Source organism: Mercenaria mercenaria, chromosome 11 (genome assembly GCF_021730395.1).
Source record: "Mercenaria mercenaria strain notata chromosome 11, MADL_Memer_1, whole genome shotgun sequence".
In the NCBI taxonomy this organism is placed as follows: Eukaryota; Metazoa; Mollusca; class Bivalvia; order Venerida; family Veneridae; genus Mercenaria; species Mercenaria mercenaria.
Window position 1 is genome coordinate 62,462,561 of NC_069371.1, and position 22,661 is coordinate 62,485,221.

Genomic DNA, 22,661 nt, shown 5'->3' on the forward strand with positions numbered 1-22,661 from the left:
AGGAACAGACAATATTTGTTGAATGATTTTCTTTTGGTAACGTTCAACTCGTACGTAACATTTGAGTTTTGTTTGCAATAATAACTTCAAGTCCATTATAACAGTCTTGGAATAACATATGAGTTCGGTAAATGAGACGGAATGGTTTGACTAGAGTAATGCGATGACGTCACTTTAGTCAAACCAACTTCTGTCGGACTAAGAAGACCAAGGTTTGTGATCGAAATCACTTTCTATTCTTTTGACCCCCAAAGTGGCTGCCAGTAATGTATTACAATGAAAAATTTGGAAACTAGTTAAGTTTATTTTTAACAATATTTATCACACATGGATCTCAACAATTCACGAAATATTTATAACTAGAATAAAATAGTAGCAAATATATTTCGATGTCGTATAGGTTGAAGTTTACCCGCCACTAAGAATTGAGGAGACATGGAAACCACATTTTCTCACTAAAGTTACATTGACCAATAACTATTTCATCTTTGCTTAAACCGTTTCAAATATACCCGATTTTCACGAAACTGTCAAGTCGTTTTGTTATCAGGCTTTTTAAGACAGTGGTTCGATTGAATGCATTGCACGTCGGGGTTATAGTTTAACACTGTATGTCGGGGTCATACTTCAACAGTCAGGAAACATTATCAGATAACAAAAAGCCATTTTGTTAACTTTTGTCTACATATATTGTAAATTTCTGAATGCACTATCGAACTTCTAACAAGAAATAGGAGTGATAGTACAATGTTTGAGAGCTTTTCTATACTGACTATATATTTAGCGACAGCAAAACGTTTCCCTACGCTTGCAAACTAATGATCCACAAAACTGCTTTATATATGTATATGGCAGACGTATGAGCAAAAAGACAAGGTAAATATTGTTCACAATGGAAGTTGTTATAAAGCCGGTATGAAAATATAAAACATGTTTTCCTTCAGGTGCACAATTTTTCAGACATTGTTGGATCAATGCATGCTAACGACTTTGTTTACGAAGACAAGATACAGATATTCATAACCTAGAGATTAATATACCGCTGCGGTGTGACTTCTATAGCCATCATGGCATACCTGGTGCAATTGTGAACGGTAGACTTAAGTCACTGTGAAACTAGGTACTATACATTTGAAACCAAAAACTCAGTTCAACTTAATATCTACCAACAAGTCACTAAAACGGGCTTAAAATATTTATGATCCCTTTTCGGAGTTTGTATTGAAATCACTTCTCACATTTTCATCTTGATGGTGCGTTTTTGCGTTACTCTGAACTTGCAAAGTTGAATTTATGAAACTGCATTCACTTGTTTCATTTGCAGCTTGAAACATTATGGATTTCAGTTGACGTTCACCTTTTTCCTCTGGGTTAACAACATAGATATACTTTTCATATGCCTTCACGGTCAATGGAGCTGTAACGGAAAAAAAAAAAGAGTTCGTTACCATCTTATCAAAACAATGTATTTAGAACGTATCTGTATCTGATTTAATTTTGTACTAAATACCAGCCAGTATATGACCTATTATATGAACATTTGTGTGGCAACAGTCACCCTATCGAAGCTTTCTATGCGTGTCCGTTGTTGGTGTTATTCTAAATCTTTTCTTACTAATGGGTTTTCGAAGCACCCCATCTGCTGTATCTCCATAATAGTGCCAACGTATGAATTACATATCGATAACCTAACTCTGGTCAAGTCTAGTCATACTTGCGCATGACCTGCACTTATTACTTAAGTTTTCTACCTATTATAACTGGTATAATGTCTCTATTTCCAACATATTATTATATAGTTTCTAAAATCACCCAGCATTGCACCATGTATCAAATGTAACGTCTTGAGGAGTATTAGCCTACAAGGTGTCAACAATGTTTAGGCTGGTGCAATGACAGTCATCAGCTTGCAACATGTACCATCCGAAAAAAGTGAACATATTTTTGAATTTTTTGTTACTGTTAAGAACACCTCCTTCACTTACGTATGTTGCCTTTTATAATTAATAAAACAAAACCACTACAAACTTACATTTCTTAGAGCGAGGTAATTCGTATATCTTGTGTTTACTTTTCAAATGCTTCAAGAGTTCTGGTCTCTGTACAAATCTTTGCTCGCAATGATCACAAGGCATTGGTTTCTCCCCTGTAACATACAATATACATCGTTTTGAAACGCAACTTCTTTGCTGTTTTGTGTATCAAAATCTATTCTTAAAATTAGATCTGGCTCAAAGGTACTCCAACATCATGAAAGAACAAATAAAAGTAGGACAAGCTTCCATCCATGTCTCCGCTTCAGTTATATAATTCTTTTGGAGATACACTATGAACAAACTGCAAATTTTGTTAGCAACTTAGCAACGGAGTATTAATTTTAGGACAGACTTTACAAACCTGTGTCAGTTTCCACGAACAGAAATATAACAGATCTTGTTCAAATCCAGACTGACAACAGTCAATGTTTTTCTTAAAATCCCAATTCGCCCGATTTATTTGAATCTCAACAATTTTCTGCCAGGACACAGTCCTTGATACCGTTTCAGTGCCCAAGTACTATCTCAGGCTTAAGCTAATATACATTGATATATTTAAGGTAATGGACCCGTAAACACAATCAGCATTTCTCGTACTATTACGTATCCTCCGAATGAGATTTCGGCGTTCTTCGGTCAAAACAGTATATCAGTTTTTGTAATAACCGGAGAAATCGCAAAAATGAGCCACGCCATGAGAAAACCAACATAGTGCGTTTGCGACCAGCATGGATCAAGACCAGCAGGCGCATTCGCACAGTCTGGTCAGGATTCATGCTGTTCGCTAACGGTTTCTCTAATTGCAATAGGCTTCGAAAGCGAACAGCATGGATCCTGACCAGACCGCGTAGATGCGCAGGCTGGTCTGGATCCATGCTGGTCGCAAACGCACTACGTTGGTTTTCTCATGGCACGGCTCATTTATGCGATTTCGGCATTCTCCGGTTATTAATTAGAATACGTAATCAAAGGAAATTTGCTGATCGCCAGTACGGGTCAACTACAGGTCCTTAATCGTAAAAACATGGAATAAGTTATATATTTACCTGTATGTACACACATGTGCCTTCTCAAGTATCCAGCTTCTGTTGTCCTATACTCGCACCCAGACCAACAACAAATCCAGGACTTAATTCCAAGGTGATGTTTATTAGTGTGGATTTTCAAGTTGGACTTCCTAGTGAAAGTCTTCTCACAGAGATCACATGGGAATAAAGGAGCAGCTAATTACAATGGTAAAAAACAAGTTACATGTATAAAAATTCAACAACATTGCTCTTGTAAATCAATAAGATATACTAGTACTGCTTAAAGAAACACCTTTTTCATAAATTTAACTGTAAAATAATATCCCATTATCATAATACATGTATAATAAGGCCATTTTTCATTTTTAGATATTTCTCATTGCTTCTCTCGCAATGACCCGTGTGTTATCTAACAAACTAACATGGCTATGGCGTTACTTACAAGCGAAGCCTTCTAGAGGCCAAGAGGTCAAAATTCTCCTTTAGTTACAACTCTCTTATGTGCCACGTTGTCATGTGAGATACCAGATAAAAGACACAGAAGCTTGAAAAAACGTTGTGAAACACTGAGAAAACAAAACTATACGTAGAAGTTTAAGCGGCACGGTACTCTATGGGAGACCCGCGGTCTAATGTTAACTCGCTTGACCGTCAATCCATTTAGGTATGAAAAACATTGCTGTGTGGAGGCCTATATTCTTGGCACATTTTAAGCACGCACACCCAACAATAATTCCTACGAAATTATTAAAGGCAAACTGGTGCAGGAAACTACTTTGAGAAAATATTACTGACGACTGTACCTACTCTCGTTATAACATCGCACCAATTAAAATTCACAGACACTTTCAGAAAGATTCCAAGTGAATTAAAGACAAATTTAACCATGTACCGTTGTCATGGAAAGACCGCTTATGGAGTCTTAGATTTGCCATACGGCGGAACGTCTTCTCGCACTGTGGGCATGGAATGTTTCGCTCATCGTTGTGTACCACATAATGTGCATTCAGGCGGCCTTGGCTTATAAAAGACATCGTGCACTGGTCACAGTGGAAACTTTTTCCACTATGATAGAGCTTAACGTGATAATCCAGACGTTCTGAAAAGAGAAAGGACACGAATGGACATGTATGTGATCGAATGCTATTAGGTGTACATGTATTACCATTTTGCGACGATCGGTAGCCTAGTGGTAGAGCGTCCGCTTCGAGAGCGGGAGGTCGTGGGTTCGATCCCCGGCCGCGTCATACCAAAGACGTAAAAAATGGTACTAGCAGCTTCCTCGCTTGGTACTCAGCATTAAGGGGATAGTGCTAGGCCTGGTCAGCCGGGTGTCAGTATAATGTGACTGGGTGGGGTATCATGCCACGTGTCTGCGGCGTGATATTCTAGTGAGGCAGCACTATAAAGTTGGGCATTGTGCTCACTGCTACAAGTAGACACCGTCGTTTATATGACTGAAAAATTGTTGAAAAAGACGTTAAACCCGAACACACACACACACACATACACTGAATCATATAATCTGTTACTGTTACAAGATACATATATACCGGTAATTATTCTGAAGGTTAATTGAATGAAGAGTAGAAAATTGAACGATATAGTGTATAAAGTCTTGTATGAAGAATATGTAACGATAAAACGTACTTCGTTACTAATCATGTTTAATATCTACATCAAAAAAAGAAGAAAAAAAGCTTTTTGTGTACTGTAACAAAATTGTGTCTAGATATGATTTATCATGCATTTATAGAACATACTTTGCTGTTTGAACCTCTTTTCACATTGACCACAAGGATATGGAAACTCGTCAGAATGTGCTTCTATCATATGATCCTGAAATATAACAACATTGGAATTAAAAACACTTAAGCTGTCATTTCCTGTATGTTACAGTCAGCATATTAACAACTGGGTCAAAATCAGATAGACAAACTTAAAATACGATAAACAATATTAAGGAAAACAAAAGATCTAATAATTATCTAAACATGACAGTTAAAAAATAAAGAGCAAAGTTGAGATATTAATTTGTTCACATGCATGTGAAGTAAATACCTACGGATGAAAATAAACTATTCAAAATTGCACGTACCCTTGCTTAAAGTAGATTTCAACGGTTTGAAATTTCAAAATGTTTTGGTCTATAGTTTGTCAAAATTAAAATATTCTTAATTCTTGTACAACCGGCACTACTTAACAACATTATAAAAGCCCACACTTCCGCGTACATCTCTTAGTAATTAAAGAACAGTTATATACCCTTAGAGAAGAGAGTCCTTTGCCCAAGACCTTTCCGCAAACTTCACATATCATCTTACTGGAATGCGATACTGTTGTAGGCTTATCCGCAAAATAAACATCATCAAATATTTGTCTAATTCTTTTCGGGCCTGGCTTAACTCTTGTCTTTCGTTCTTCTTCCGCTCGCTTCTTTTTAAGTAAGTCTCTGTGACATTTGTGAATGGCAAATGTCGATTTCATGCACACTCTGCTACAATGCTTACATTTGATCAGATTCTGTGGACTGTACTTCCTTTTCCCTTCCTCAGTTTTATGATACTCTAAATGCTCAGGTATCGTATTGTTTCTAAATCTGACACCACAGATTGGGCAAGGTCGATAGTATTGTTCAAACGTCTGTGGCTTCTTCCTCGACTTCTTCGGTATGCAGTCCCAATCATAGTCTATGTTTTTTCTATAAATCTCATTCCTGCGGAAAGCTTCTTTCTGTTTCTTTGTCATGAAAACCGATATTATTTTTTCAGGAGTTTGTCTACTTTTAGTCTTCGGTTTTGAAGTAACCTTATCCACACGATCTACTTTTATTAACCTGCTCTTCCGTCTCACAGTGTCTAACTGTAATCTTAGTTCTCTGTCACTATCATATAAAGAATAATGAAACTGTCTTAGATGCGACTTGAATGATTTAACACCAAATTTTAGACCACAATGTGGACAGTATACCAATAATCTGTGAGGTGTTATGACGTAACTTATTCCACACACTCGAAATTGAACATTTTTATCTCCCTTATTTAACGAATGGTTAGCTTTCTCTAAAACAGCATCTAGACCGGATAAGCCAACATTACTGTCGCCGTCCTTACTTTCTTCTATTAAGGTTTTATTAATATCGTCTCCAAGGTCTAAATTTCTGGCATCTGTCTCATTACCTACGCATTCTGATTTGATAGTTGGGTCCTTATTTAGGTTTCCTTTAGTTCTTGTATTTTTCTTTTTTACAACTGGGAAAAAATTTCTTTCACGTTCATTGTTCTGCTCAAAGACTGTCCCGGCATCTTCATCACCCGAATCAACATCACTGTCAGCATACTGTGCAAAATTGATATTCTTTTTCCGTCGTGGTCTGATAACATTTTCACTTTGATCATCATATTCTTCACTTTCATGAATGTCATTCAGATCTTCCTCTTGAAGATGTTCAGTTTTCATATGCTCATCGTATTCTGTGAGTCGAATGCGTTTGTTGCAAACACCACATAATTTATGAGTTGCAGGTCTAATATATTCACGTGGTACCAGCGCAATTCCCCTTTTTGGTCTTCTTCCGTGCAATTTTGAGCGTCTGCTATGTCTGACCAATCTTCGCTTCCTTCCAATTTCTTCACTTCTGCCTTTTTCTTGTTTTAATTGCTCTTTGATTTCTTCTTTAGTAGCAACCATTATATCAATGGACATTGACTCGCTGATTTCTGAAGAACACGAGCCTTTCTCATTATCATTATATTCCTTCAACTTGTTGCTATTATTAACAATGACTTTTTCTTCCGCAGCAGGTGTTCCATCATTAGCGCATGAAGACGTTTCATGTTTCTCTGTAACATCATTTTCATTTTTTCCAATTTCCTGCTCATCCGCTGAAACTTGTATGATGTTCATTTGAACATTATTTTCGGCAGCATTATTGAAATTGTCTTTATCGACATTAAGTCCACTACCAAATGTGGATTCTCCACTTGTAAAACCACGTTCTCCATTGCATATATCATGGTCTAACGTTGTACCTTTTACACCACCAGTTGACAGTATTTCTAGCTTGGCATCTTCAAAACTTGCAGTATCTGAACCACTACCAATGTCTTTGATTTCTTCACATTCAAGAAAACGAGAGTCTATATTTACCTCTGGTGAGGTTTTGCCAAACTCTTCATATATATCTGAAACGACTTCGAGTTTGACAGAGCCTGTATCTGATTCTGCATCTGTTAGATTTGAAGAAGCAAATGTTAAATCACTTTTCGGTGGTGTTTGTAAAGATATCTCTATATTCTTTGTGGTTGCGTCTGCACAGAGAGAAGGCAAAGAATACGCCCTCCTACTTTCAATGACTATCTTATATTCCTCAATCTCAGAGCTACTTTCCATATGTTTATGAAGTTGACAAACCGTTGGAAATGCAACATAACAACCGTCGCATACAAACGGACTGGGGTTATCAATTTCTTCCTTAACACTTTCATTAAAACTGTCTTTACACAGATGAAAATGTTCAACAGTAACCTCTCTATGCAAAGCAAAATGTTTATAAAACTCTCTGATATTTTTAAATTTGTCTTCACATAGACCACATGCAAAAGGTGTAAATTCAAGCTGTAGTTGAACACTTTGAATAAAATGCTTCTTTTTTCTACCCATGATTATGTTGCACTTTGAACTGCGCTATTAAATTGTGTCTCAATGACTCAGTTTATGTATTTTTTCAAACACTGCAAGCAATCGGACACATTGTATATTGTTCTCACACATTTGCTGATACTGCAACATCAAATGTTGTGTAACAAATCTGTAAAAAAAACAGCAATTGTAAATTAGTTTTAAACGTTGATTGAAGTCTTAAAATATATATGAAAGTGAGGGGCCTCCATGGCCAAGTGGTTACGGTCACTGACTTTGAATTACTTGCCTCTCATCGATGTTGGTTCGAGTCCCTCTCAGGGTGTTGCATTCTTTATGTGAGGACTTACGGAAGGTCAGTTGTTGAAATAATGCCCACCTGCGGTCTTCCTCTCCATCAAAAGCTGAAAAGTCGCCATATGACCTATAACTGTGTCGATGTAACAATGAACCAAACAAAAAAAAAAAAAAAAAAAAACAATGACGAAAGTGATAAGTAGCCACTAACTAAATGCAGTTCTGGTACATGTAACACAAGAGATTATTAATACTTACTTTCCAAAATTCTACAAATTGAACTTCAGATTGACATTGTTTAATTTTAAATTTCATAAACTTCAATGTCTTCTTAAGTGCATAATTATCTAATGTTAATATGCATCAGTTAATTGAACAATGGTGTTGAGTGTTAAAAACTATAATTTATATAAATCCTACAATTATAACAAGTTCATGTAAAAAAGAATGAGAATAAAATCTACAGAAAGAGCCTCTGGAAGCATAGAACACAACCAAGCAAAAGAATAGCACACTCAGTTTGACTTGGGTCTGGTCATGAGAGGTAATGAAATATACAAAACCCAACCCACTATATACCTACTTCGTCATATGTAATAGTTTTATCCCTGTAATAAAGGTTCTAATAAAGTCTTTGGTTAATACTCCTTTTGATAAAGGTTCTAATAAAGTCTTTGGTTAATACTCTCTGAAATAAAGGTTCTAATAAAGTCTTTGGTTAATACTCCCTGTAATAAAGGATCTAATAAAAAGGTTCTAATAAAGTCTCTGGTTAATACCGCCCTTCCCTATTAAATTAGTTAATTTTAAATTGGAATCGTATTAATATATATGATGTATATATCGCATTCTTCAAATGAAATAGGAAAGGTCATCTGGTTTGGAAATATATATTGTGCCATTCCTTACATACATAAATTGCTACTGTCCATAGTCCACCATCCAAAAATACTTTGTCAGTTAATCTGTTTTTGTTTTTTTTACAAAGTAGATACTTTAAAGTATGCTAGACACAAATCATGACACAGACGGAGAAAAAATATATTTGAAACAGAAGTTGTTTTTAATTACAAAACAGAATACGGAAAAACATCGTACATACTACATATACAAGTCTGCTTCAAAAGCAATGGTACAGTGTTTGCTTTTAATGCGGGAAGTCGTGGTTCGAGACTTGACTGCAATATAACAAAGACAGGAAAAATAAAATGGCACTGGCAGCTCAGGTTGTAACTGGAGGCAAAATGATCGGAGGTATGTATTGTTCTGATGTTTGTAGCACATGTTGCTCTGCGACAATAATTAACCTTAATCTTTAGATTAACTTTTGATAAGATTAAACTTTTAGTTTTAAACAGTAAATACATCTGCTACTGAATGTCTGTCCTACTTGTTCTGAATAGTTTGGTATATTTGTCATGAAAAATAATAGTCTATGAAAAGAGAAGAGATAAAAATGAAACTTTTAAAAATTTTAATAACATTATTATCATAATCCTGCTTGAATAACAAATCATCTGTGAATAAGAAAAAAAAACAACAACAACAAAAAAAAACAGCCTAACAGGTAGGGCACAATACTTGGTTCTTCATAGCAGTACTAACTAAGCTTAGCACCTGTCCCTTAATGTCCTATTATTGCTCGTTCTTTATCTATAGGCTATAATCAAATACTGAATTGTATAATAAATCAACAGATGAGCCGTGCCATTGGAAAACCAACATAGTGGCTTTGCGACCAGCATGGATCCAGACCAGCCTGCGCATCCGCGCAGTCTGGTCAGGATCCATGCTGTTCGCTTTTAAAGCCTATTGGAATTGAAGAAACTGTTAGCGAACAGCATGGATCCTGACCAGACTGCGCGGATGCGCAGGCTGGTCTGGATCCATGCTGGTCGCAAACCCACTATGTTGGTTTTCTCATGGCACGGCTCAGATTGTATGTAAATCTATATTATTATTTACCAGATTCTAATTAATATATTATCAATATCACATTTTTCAAATTCTTTTTACAAATATTTTTGTGTCATAAAAATACAAAAGGGTCGAATGTTTTTAGTACAAAATTTAATCAGATACAAAATACGTTCTAAATACAATGATTTGATTATAGATAAAATGGTAACGAACTTTTTTTCCGTATAGAGCTAATAAATTATACTTTTACTGATGTCATTTTTTTTAAATCAGTAAGATTAAAGCGTTAGAACTGTTTTTTCATTGAAGAATTTTTCTAATTTTATGGCTCCGTTTTGACCTGTAAATTTTAATACATATATGTAGTAATAAATGAATATATAAATTAGATATTTACATACCAGATGTTGATTAATGAACGAGAATGAGGTACCCTTCTTGATTATTGACTAACAACTGTATAAATATGTGCTCGACGGCATGTTCAAACATCTTTTTCCTTCTTACAAATGGAAAACTTTATAAAAAGGGAAGTAAATGTATACGTATTGTAACTAAATTTTAGTTGGACTAGATCTACTTAGTAAAAAATAAAAATAACACTATGAAAAGGAATTTTGATTGTCATGAAATACCCTTAGAACCTCGGACAACAGTTTTTTTTATTGACCGACAAGCCCATTCAATAATATATAGGTCCTATGTCTACGTTTAATGTCATTCACGATAAGTTACCTCCCTTTTTACTCACGGGCCATTTGCACCAAAAATAAACATTGTTTAATGTACTTTTTATAAATCTTTAAATCTGCGTTACAGTGCTAAATCTTTAAATTGGCAATGTCTGTGTAGCACTACAGTTAACATGATTGTGTTTCCTGATAGCAAAATTGAAATAAATCATCGGGAGTTATAATTCCGTAAAATGTTGATGGAACGCATATCTGAACTCTGCAGAAAAAATTCTGCGTACCTGGCGGCTGGAGCGACAGTTGTTGGGGCTACTGCATTTTTACTAAAGCGGTTCAGCAATGTAAAGAACAACAGGTGAAAAATGATGTTCGTTTTTTTAAAACGTCATGGGTCAGTGGCGGGTGATTAAAACTGTCAATACAGTGCTTTAGGGTATACTGGTTCGAGTCATAAATTCGGCCACTTTTTGCGGTTTTTCATAAATATTTCTTTTTTTATACAACTGATTAATACAAAATTTCTACAATATGTGCTTTAATACAAGCAACATTGATTGTTATCATTAACGGCCGTTTACAGTATGGTAAACAACAAAACCGCGCTTAAAATAAGGGACAGGTTTAGCCTCCACATTTTACCTTCTAGAGGTTGTAAATATTCGGCCACTTTTAAGCATAAAGTTGGTTATGTTTTCAACATTGTCCTGCAAATAAATGGATGCTACAGCCAAAATCATTCCTTCTACAACAAACTGCAATCAATTTAAATAGCATACCTCATGGGAAATATTTGCCATCAGAGATTTTAGAAGTGCCTGTCATCCTTCTCACACCAGCATGACGTAGTTTAATTTTTACGTCACTGTTTATTACACATTCTAGCATAAAACTGCTGTTCTTGTCGCTTTTCGGGGGAGTTTTAACAGGAGAGTAAAAGTGCGCTCACGTGCTGTTATAACACCTTTTTTATATATGCGCGTTCCGTGGCAAAGCATAAACGAATAACGGCCCCAAAACGGATAATTCAAAAGGAAATGACGTCAACATGAAAAAACAAAAACAAAAAACAACGTAGACATGGAAATTCAATGTCGTTGAGGGATAATATATTCATTTACTTGGTTTTAACGTGTTTTATGCTAGTAGGCGCATGTTCTTTTTGTGTTATAAAGTTTAGATTTGAATTAACCCTTGATGGGCCTCAGCATAAACGAGCACGTGCAATGACGTCACGCGACCCGCGAGACAAAATATTTGCTATTTAGAGTACACAACTTTAGGGAAGGACAACTTTTTTCTATTCACCTCAACTTGTTTTTTGCCGACTTTGTTGCTAATGCAAGTGCTTTGAATGACACAGGTGCGTTCTCAAGCATCTGGCTCGATAAAAAGCTTTAAAGTGGGTGGCCGAATATTTATGACCTGGCCGAATTTACGACTCGAACCAGTAGGGGATAAGTTGATAAATGTTGCATTTAGACTTGAATTATTGTATAAATTTTCATATCATTCTTTTACTGGCATGCAGACAGACATTCTGACATACATTTTAATATTCTTCTTCTTCTTCCATGGGCGTAGGAGCGAGTTTAACTTTGGGAGGGGGGTGGGGGGGCAAACCTTTTCGACCGGCGGTTTGTGGGGGGGGGGGGGGGGGGTTAGCGGCAAGGTATCCTCGGTGCATTATTCGTGACAAAGCCTCAAAGCCTTGTACAGGCCATAGGCCCCCTCAAACCTTTATGTTTTAGCAATCATTGAGTTATTCTGATGATACACATGCGACTAGGCACTGAACTGTCTTTTTAATCAGTCATATTATGTATTGTTCTAATTAAGTGTGCCATTTTTTTACATTCTTCTGTTGAAGCCCTGGACATACAATCAATTAGCACTGCATTTGTCTAATTGTGGTATAAAGTTGTGGAAATATCATTTCCCTTGAATGGACAATGAAAAACAAAAAAAATACATAATGTTTACATGCGTAAACAGGCTTAATAGTTAGGCCTACATTGATTTTGCAGACGCTCAAACCGGAACTGTAGTGATTGCGCTCAATGATATATTACTTTTATAAAATGTAAACAATTCTTGGCATGGCACGTACAGATTTCAGTTCTCACACTACGGAAAGAGACAAGTCAGAATACAAGGAAAGGCCAAATGCAAATCAGAAATCAGGTTGAAAAGAATTATATGATGCTAAGTAAATGTTATATTAGACTGCAATTTATATCTCTTTTCCAAAATATTCGGGGGCCCAAACTATACTTTGGCCCCCCCTCTCCTAGCTTTGGGGGGGGGGGGGGGGCCTGGCCCCCGCTGGCCCCCCTGCTCCTTCGCCTATGTCTTCTTCCAGTACAGTACAAAATCCCCTCTGGGGCATCGTCGTACAATTTAGGTTAAAATGTGGCGCAAATATGTACATAGGCTAAAAGCAATAAAATCTGAGTATCCTTCTACAGCTTGTTGGCCAGCGCTCCCTTGAAGGCCTCTAAGGAGTCGGCCGTGGCGATGCGCTCTGGTAGGTTGTTCCACAGTCGTATGCCTGAGGGAAAGAAGGAGTGCCGGTAAATGTCTAGTCTGCAGAAGGGTACCAGGAACTTCAGAGAGTGGCCTCGGGTGCTCAGAGTTGAGGGATGATAGTATGTACATGGGATGTCAACGAGTTCATGTACTACCCTGTAAACCATCACCAGCTTAGAGTGTGATCGACGCTCTTGTAGGGGTTGCCGATGGAGGTCCTTCAGCATTTGGCTGGTACTGCTAGTGGTTCTATAGTCTCCATTGACAAACCTTGCAGCACGTCGTTGAACAGCCTCAAGTTGGTTGATGTTGGCTTGGGTATGTGGATCCCAGACTGTACTGGCATACTCGAGTATCGGCCTCATTAGTGTCTGGTAACTTTGTGCCTTTATGTCCTTGGGGCAGCTAGCAAGGTTGCGTCTGAGGAAGGCCTATGAGTTGTTGGCCTTTTTCGAAGTTGCTGATACATGAATATTCCAGGACAGATCCTCCGACAGGTTTACAACAAGGTACTTTCCATTCGGTACTATCTGTAGGTCTTTACTATGGATGTTGTAACTGGTCTTGATAGGTGTTTTCTTTTTGGTGATGCGTATGACCTCACACTTGCTTGGGTTGAATGACATCATCCAGTCTTTCTCCCACTTTTGCAGCTTGTCTAGGTCTTCCTGCAGAGAAATGGCATCTGATGTGGAGCGTATCTTCTTATACAGGAGGTTGTCGTCTGCAAACAAGCGAGAGGTGGATGTGACTTGATCAGGTAGGTCATTGATGTAGGCGAGGAAAAGCAAGGGCCCTAAGACGGATCCCTGGGGACTCTAGAGGTAACAGCTGTGGAGTCAGACTTGCACCCTTCCACCAAGACCTGCTGTGATCTGTGGCTCAGGAAACTACGAATCCAGCTAAGCACGTTCCCCCGGACTCCATAGTGGTGAAGCTTGGCGGCTAGTCGTTCATGTGGGACTACGTCAAACGCTTTGCTGAAGTCGAAGAGTACCGCATCAACCTGCTCACCCTCGTCAAGTGCCTTAGCGAGATCTTGGAGAGTGAGAAGAAGCTGACCGTCTGTTGATCGTTTCTTTCTGAAGCCGTGTTGTGCGTCACTTAGGATGGAATACCGATCAAAATGCTCCATTATTTGGCTGTGTATGACATGTTCGAGTATTTTACAGCAGACTGAGGTAAGTGATATGGGCCTGTAGTTGGCAGGTACACTGTGGTCACCCTTCTTGAATATAGGTGTCACGTTGGCTGTTCTCCAATCTGCTGGAACTTCACCTTGTTGGAGAGATGCCTGGTAAACCAGGGTGAGGGCTGGGGCTATCTCATCTGCATAGTCCTTCAAGTATCTTATAGGGATGTTGTCTGGGCCGGCTGCTTTGTGAGTGTTCAAGCCCAGCAGAAGCTTTCTGACCCCGTTAGTTCCTACTGTGAACTGGTGCATGTCTGGGCCAGTTGTGCCTTGCATTGGTGGGATACTTGACTTATCTTCTGTTGTGAAGACACTTGAGAACTGCTTGTTCAGGATGGTAGCCTTGGTTCTTGGGTCACTGTGTGTCATACCCTCTGCTTTCAAAGGTGCAATACCACTACTGTCACATCTCTTGCCTTTAATGTAAGTATAGAGCTTCTTTGGATTCTTGTCTCCACTGACAAGTCTTTGACAAAGCTATGGTAGGCTGTTTGCTTGTTGTGTTATTTTTCATATGTCATCAAATAAAAATCGAGGCTATCCTTTACTGACTAAATGAGTGTGTGTGTAAAAAACATCAGTGAATGAAAAGTATTTGATAGAAATTTAAAAAGCTGAATGTTTTTGAAAAGAGAATACATTATTATTCTGATTTATAGTAAAAAAATCTTGAGAAGTTGTTTAGGTGTGAATTTTAAACTAATAATGGAAAAAATGACCAAAGCTATCATGTACACCCCAAACCAGCACATATGTAAACAATAGCATGGAGAGTAAAATCACATGAATTTCTATTAAATGCTGAATGTTTTGAAAAGAATAGCTGTTTTCTGTCTTATATACAGAAAAAAACTACTAAATTATTTTTCTTTAAATTAGAATGCAGGAAAAATTAGTTAGCTATCCGCTATACCCTAAAGCACTGTAATGAGTTTTCGAAACTGTCAGGCTATCCTGAATGATGTTATTAATCCTTTAAAGCGACTAACCCACACATCGGTGGTGTGAGAATTTATAAAATCAGACATTGATCTTTAAGTGGCATAAATTCGATGTGGAGGGAAGCTGATGTAAAAATTAGTCCATCAATATAGGAGGTGCTTAATTTTGATATCAGTTCAATGTCCTGATATCAAAATAAGATATAAGGCAAGTGATATCAGGCACTTTGCAGTTTGCATAGTAGTTGCATGATAAATTACTTCATAATTTAACTTACGTCGCATGTGCAAGTAGCTGCGCGGACAAATCGTTTACCTGCCAATCTCAGTGTTGATTGTTCGAGTGCTGCATCTGACATGTCTGACCTTTTTTATTTTTCAAATTTTATCTGTAACGCTGTGAAGTCATCTGTTGATTTCCAGCGCATATCCTCACTTTAAACGAGAATGCTACTTATTGTTTTTGTTTGTATTTTAATCAAAAACGACACAATACTACCTATAGATACTTATTCGGTCTATTCTTAGAAGCAAAATAAAGGCCTGCACAGTTTATGGTGTGCTGCCCACGTGATATAAGTGTCATAAAATACTGTCGCGTCTCATTCTATATTTATATAAATGTTTACGAAATAAAGCCAATGTTTACCAAATAAAGCGTTGTAACGGTTTATAAAGATGCGTGAGAAAAACTGCGAAAACTCGATTTTTCCCGTAAGTCTGGAAACTGGAAACTTACCAACCATTTAGTTTCATGTAGATATGAAACAGTGGCGTCATTTTGACTTTCGGTGATACTTTTTAAAAAAAAATTACAATTCACAATGTGTGGGTTAGTCGCTTTAGGAAGATCTAATGTGAGGAACTTCATCTTCACTCCGGTTCTGATTATCAAGAAGATATGTTTTTCATCGTGTTATAATATGTGTATGGAGATAGCTACAAAATAGCTTCGTCCAAACACATTAGGGCTTTTCATCAGGAAATTGGGAAGAGGCCATTGCCTTTCAAAGTTGGAAAATGCGCGATAATTGTCCATTTTGGGAAAAATAATCAACACGAAGTAAACATCGAAAGACGAATTAAATTTATCTCCCCTGAAATACGGACTAAAATCCAAGCCATGGAACATAACGGATTACACTCAGTCTGGTAATGCATCACGTGGTTCTGTGCGCTGTTAGGCTATAGTGTGACAAAAAATTGATACCAGACAAACGTTTTCTCTGGAAATACTAAAATGTAAACAAAATTTTAACCAGATTTTGGGAAATCTTACCAAGTGCATTTTGGGAAATATCTCTGCCACAATTGCGGGAAAAATAGTATATTTTGGATTGGGAAGTGGTCTAATATAGGCCTCTGTTATAAGGATGAAAAGCCCTGACATATTTTTTTACAGAATATGTGGCATAGATTACCCCAGGGATGTTGTTATTCTTCATCCACTGGGTAGAGGGAAGACAGGTCCAGACACTAGCCATTTTGTGATCAAACTGGAGACTTATCTCAGATTTCACAAGATACCATATCAGGTACATTTATTCTTTTTCGGAATGTATATTTAAAAGTAAATTAATTGTAATAATAATATTTTCAAAAAAAAAAAAAAAATACATTTCATTGCAGGGTAAGCACTTTGTGTTGGGAAAATCTTTACGAAATTATTTTAATCTACAAAATAAATAATCACTTAAACCCAAATAAATTTCGGAAACATCTTGAGATTTTGTAAATGGATAAGAATCGAGTATAGCCAATTAAATTTAGCAAGAGGTTACTGTAATGTGAAAGCATGAAGCCATGTCGGCTTGATATATGTTAGTCCAAATAATAGGACGTTTCAGGACAGCAATGAGCATGATAACTTTTGACTGTCACTGTCCTGTTAGAGGGATGACAACTAAAAATATCAGATCATAAAATAAGTCATTCCGATAAGCCAAATGAGTAAGACTAGTTATATGTAGCATGTTATTTTATATATTTATACAAAGTGCATCTACCACTACCATAGTTTGAAAGTAAGGAAACCACCCGTTATTGGGATTTGTCTATGAACGAGGTTTGCCACACATCGTAAGCAGAGGGTGGAGAGATATTTACCCTCATAAGATATATTTAACTTTTAAATTACTAAAATATGAATATTCATTGAGAATGAAGAGCTACATTCATAACTAAATATCTTTACCCAACATTGTGCACTGATATATGCAGTAACAGTTGATTGTTAAAAAACTTCCAACTGGTGTTTTCGCTGTAGTACACAATATTACTGTGTTAAGCAATATACATAAATTAAGTGTGTACTGTTCTAAATGTAATGCTTTGTTCTATGAATGCACATTAGCTACTTAATTTTTAGTCAACATACACTTGGTGTAGTAATTGTTCATATTTTCAAATATGAAATGTGGGTCTAGTATGCATTTATTTTGTTTCTTTATATGTATTTCTTGTTTCTTTCTCGTATACATGTATTGCTTTTGTCTGTATGCCATGTTGCGATTTTCCAGCTTTACATGGTGAAGGATGATACCCGATGGGTAGCAATACCCGGCTGGATGACTTCCTCATGTGAAATAGTTCTACACGCCAGGCGAGGTTTCTTACCTACCTTTTTGAAGGGCAAGTGATTTAATGTCAACAATCGTATCCACTCCGCCAAGGAGACCCCTGTTGTGAAAAATAATTTCAATGAGCTACGCTCGTTAAATTTACATCTTTTTCATCGTACCACATATAAACAAGTGCATTCAATAGAGGTATGGTATTTTTTAATGTGACCATATTTGTAAGTCCATTTGGTGAAAGGTTAAATTATTAATAAATAGTTGTATTCTGTTTTTCTAGTCAGACATCAACATAGACAATTACAAGCTCGGTCCGAAAAAGAAAGTGCCTTGGATTGAGTACAATGGTGTAACAATGGGCGATTCGCAAATGATTATAGAATTCTTGAATAAAGAGTTTAATGTGGATATGGATAGTCACCTAACTAAACAAGAGAAAGCTTTAGCTTGGGCAGTTCAGAAATGGATAGAGGAATACATGTATTGGTATGTTCGATAAGATACTTTTACTTAACAAGAACATTCTTCAAGAAATGATGAATACATGTTTTAGTATGTTCAATACCGGTCACCGTGGCCCAGTGGTTAAGGCGTCCGCCTCGTGATCGGGAGGTCGAAGGTTCGAGCCCCATGGGGAGCGTTCGTCCGGGGAATGTTTGTCATGGGACTCGTTCCGAAAAGGCCGGTTCGTGAGCCGCGAGCTAGTTAAATGAATGGTTACCGACTTCTATCCGCCTGGCGCCTGGCATAGTGGTAGGAGTTGGGAGGTAATTGGTACGCACAATAAAGGTGTCTCATAAGCCAATTTGGCTGGCCCTTTCAATAGGGGTGGCACTTTAATAAACAAGACCTTTACCTTTACTTTTACGGATACTTTTAGCATTGTTTAGTAAGCAAGATAAAGCATATAAACCTGTGCAGTACTAGGGCAGATGAAATGTGTACAGATATAAACATGTTTTAAATTAAAAAGAGAAATATTTAGCTTAGGCAATTCAATGACAGATGCAAACGTATTGGTTTGTTTGATACAGATGTTATAAATTAACTAGAGAAAGTTTAAGCCTCGGCAATACTAGGGAAGATAAATACATGTATGTATACAAATACTTTAAATCGACAAGAGCTAGCTTTAGTTCGGGTAGTTCAAGGACAGATGCATACATGTATTGCTATATTTGGGTACTGTACAAAAATATTTACGAAACAAGCAAAAGCTTTACCATACGCATTTCAAGGACAGGTAAATACATTTATTATATACCTATATAAATTCTGTAAAAAAATCAGCTTGTATTTCACAATTAAATATGAACAGACAGACAAAAATTCCGTATTGTACCTTTTACATTCCGTATTGTACCTTCCGTATTGTATGCTGCCGGACTATTTTCATTAATTTGCATGACCTGACACAGTTCTATAAATAGCGCACATAAAAACTCCACTAAGTTCTATTTAATATCGATAAACATTGAAGATTTCGTTTAAGAACAAAACAAGAATCAAAATGGTAAAGGTATATGATAAAAGGGTCATTATTACAGTAGCCGGATCTGGGACTTTGTATTCGGCTCTCGTGGATTTTGCAAGGTCGGATCACACTCGGCGCTTGCGCGCCTCGTGACATCCGATCTAGCAAAATCCACCCGAGCCGAATACAGCATCCCAGATCAAGCTACTGTTATAATAACCCTATTGTATTGCCTTGTTGGGCAAAGAAACATTAACTAAACAAAAGTGAACATTACCTTACGCATTCAGAACTTCTGCTACTAAATCATGTTTGTTTCAATATGAGATTCTGTTCACACGAGTCGCTCTGGACCGTTATCATGCTTTTACTTTGATGTAAATGTTGTTTAATTTAGATAAACAAAGTTAACTCCAAACAGTGAAGGTTATGTTTATATGTAAATTATAGGTTAAGCGTGCAGTCTGCCTGGGTTTTATTCATTGATGAAACATTTCGAGATGGAATCTCGCCCTTTCCTATGGAAGAGAAATCTGCCGTAAAAAAGTGGGTCAGTAATATGACATACACCGTTGGTGTTGGCCGCCATACGAAAGAAGAAATCCACGAAATGACTGTCAGCAATCTACGAAAATTCGAAGACGTTTTAGGTAATCAAGTGTTTTATTTTACAAAATGGTTTGATGATTGGTTTTTTATCATGATGTATTTAACACACCGCGAATCAGAGGTGCTTAAATGCAGTAGAAACCCTGTCAGGTTTTGAAATAATTTCAAATAAATGCTTTTACACCCTACAAAAAGTTTGTTCAAATTGTTTAAGTCAGCTGTGAAACTCAGGTGAACAATCTAGTACCAACATTTCCTTTATATTTCTTGATAGTTAGGGACCAGTCGTTAAACCCGATACTTAAGAGGCATGCCCAGAAAGTAACACCTTTATAGCAAGATGAAATACTTTTTTAATTCAGGTGACAAGAAATTTATCATGGGAGACAAAATGGGCGTTGTAGATTGCGCCGCTTTTGGTATTATTTCACAAATGAGATGGCTTACACCGTCTGTTTGTCCAGGCTCCAGGCTGTTTCTTGGTAACTGTAACTTCTTTGTTAGAGTTTTTGTCAGACTATTAAAACTTATATTTTCATTTACTACAACACTGGCATGTTTAAAATGGAATCATAAAGTTCATTCAGTGTTTCTGAATGATACTAGAATTTGGCATAAGCCAGTGCTAGAGAGTACGGGGGTGTTGAATATTTCATTACTTCTCAGGACCACGTTCGGTCACAGTTATTACGTGTTAGCGCCAAACGTCATAGTGGCGCGCTGGACAGGAAATCCACACAAAATCGACAAATAGGTGGTGTATTTAAATTCTTGAAATCATGTTTGAAACGAAATAAATATAGTAAAGATTTTACCTGGAACAAAGTCATTGTTTTATATAACAAATACTTTTTATCTATAATAAAATCGTTGTTTCTTGTTTAGATACGTAGTATTATATCATTGGGTCTACGCCCGCGTGATATAATTCCTTCGCATCTGAACACATGTCAATGGTTTTATTTAACGACAAAATTACTATTTTACAAATACAAGCTAGATTTTCACTTCAGCTGTAAATGAACCTGTTTTTATTAAGTGAGCAGTAATTCTTTTTTTTTTCAGAAGGCGAGATACCAGATGTTGTGAAATACCTGGATAGAATTAGAGATCAGTATTGGCCGGACTGGGAATCGCCAATATACTGAGATATGTCTTGTCGTATCCATCGAATGCTGTTAAATACCTGAATAGAATTAGAGATCATTATTGGCCAGAATGGGATTATACATAGATATGTCTGGTCGTATCCATATCGTAACGTGAAGTTATACAGAACTCACTGAAACATACTAAGATTTATCTATTCATTAAACAGAATCTTCTTAAATTTATTTTAATAAGACCGCTCCGACAACAACTCCGCACTCTGTTTAGGCAGTGAGACCTTTGGATTAACGCGTTAATTAAGAAACATGGAAGCAAACACTGTGTGTACAGGATACAGATTTTATAGATATTTTACATTTTATTTTGTTTCTGAAAGTAAGAGTATTTCTTTCATCAATATACACAGATACATGAATGAATTTATTGTTGTTAATCTTTTTGTGTTTGTTTGGGTTCTACATCAGACCGAAACCGTTTAAGTCATAGGCCTACATGTATGGTGAATGGTGGCTGTCCAACTTGTGATGTTGGAGGAAGACCCTAGGTGTCCCTCCGAACATTATTTTATACACAGTCGGGTATCAACGTAGAACCACCGACAACTAAATTACTTTATGGCATTAAATATTCTTATATCCTAAACGATGTTCCCAACATGCAGCTAAAGTGCGGACTCGCTGACCGTAACCGCTCAGCCACGGATTACACTCAACAAAATTCCTAATCGGTCAGTATTTATTGTATCTCTATTTTGTTAATAATGCAAGTATTTACACGAAATTTCACATGCCGACATTTAAATAGGTACTGCAGTTAATTATTGATTTATTTTTGACCGACTCACCGCCAAAGTAACCGCTTTAGGCGTTTTGGCCAATTTAGCATATTTTGCACGGGCATGGCATGTGCACCAATATGCACGTGTTAATGAACAATTTTGGCATTACTATCGAAAGTCCTATTAGAAAAACACATTTCATTGCTAAATTGACACAAGAGCAACGCGTCTGGGCTGTCGGAATTATACAACAAAATTCAAAATTGGTCCTTTATAAGAATTGCACTTTGGTTAAATTTCGAAAAAGAGCGCGGATGGTAGATTACCAACGAGTGAATGTTATTGTAAACGAATATAAGGTTACAAATGGAAATAACCATCAAAGTAACAGTTGCACACAAATAACATAAAATTTTTATTGAAATTGTAAAAACAATAACACACGTGCCGTAAACTTGTCCCAGCTAGCAACATTCCGACAGCTCGATCCCATTGCTCTTGTGTCAGTTTTACTATAATATGTGTTTTTCTAGTTGGACTTTCGTCAGTAATGCCAAAATTGTAAACGAACACGTGCATGTTGGTGCACACGCACTGCACGTGCAAAGCATCCAATATTGGACAAAATGCTTAATGCGGTTACTTTGGCCAAAAGTCACCAAAAATAAATTAATAATTAGCTGCAATACCTATTTAAATGTCGACATATGAAATTTCGTGTAAATACCTGCATTGTTGACAAAATAGTAATACGTAATACTCAACGTAAATGATCCCCTCACACGATGTTGAAAGTCTTAGTTAGTTGGGCTGCTATGACCCAAGATATACGCCAGTGCTC

General features: G+C 36.8%; 2 protein-coding genes and 1 non-coding gene across 4 annotated transcripts; 2 read left to right on the forward strand and 1 right to left on the reverse strand.

Moving 5' to 3' along the window:
• Window positions 1-284: 284 nt before the first annotated feature.
• Window positions 285-10,445, reverse strand: LOC123531747 (uncharacterized). 2 transcript variants are annotated; one of them, XM_045312985.2, is made up of 7 exons: window positions 10,324-10,445; window positions 5,330-7,874; window positions 4,828-4,903; window positions 3,957-4,163; window positions 3,083-3,259; window positions 2,033-2,146; window positions 285-1,417 (listed from the first exon to the last, which is right to left on the reverse strand). In XM_045312985.2, exons 2-7 carry the CDS (start codon window positions 7,724-7,726, stop codon window positions 1,197-1,199), a joined length of 3,192 nt encoding a protein of 1,063 aa, XP_045168920.2. In that variant the 5' UTR covers window positions 7,727-7,874; window positions 10,324-10,445; the 3' UTR covers window positions 285-1,196. The 2 variants fall into 2 exon arrangements, with proteins under 2 accessions (XP_045168920.2, XP_053373533.1); XM_053517558.1 differs by lacking the exons at window positions 285-1,417; window positions 2,033-2,146 and having other exon boundaries at window positions 3,092-3,224.
• On the forward strand, window positions 4,238-4,311 carry Trnas-cga (transfer RNA serine (anticodon CGA)). Its single transcript has one exon. It is a non-coding gene; the product is annotated as a tRNA-Ser (tRNA).
• A 229-nt stretch (window positions 10,446-10,674) lies between the features above and the next one.
• On the forward strand, window positions 10,675-21,461 carry LOC123531909 (failed axon connections homolog). Its single transcript, XM_045313209.2, has 6 exons — window positions 10,675-10,969; window positions 16,676-16,808; window positions 18,130-18,335; window positions 19,774-19,973; window positions 20,295-20,414; window positions 20,998-21,461. Exons 1-6 carry the CDS (start codon window positions 10,848-10,850, stop codon window positions 21,078-21,080), a joined length of 864 nt encoding a protein of 287 aa, XP_045169144.2. The 5' UTR covers window positions 10,675-10,847; the 3' UTR covers window positions 21,081-21,461.
• Window positions 21,462-22,661: the final 1,200 nt, after the last annotated feature.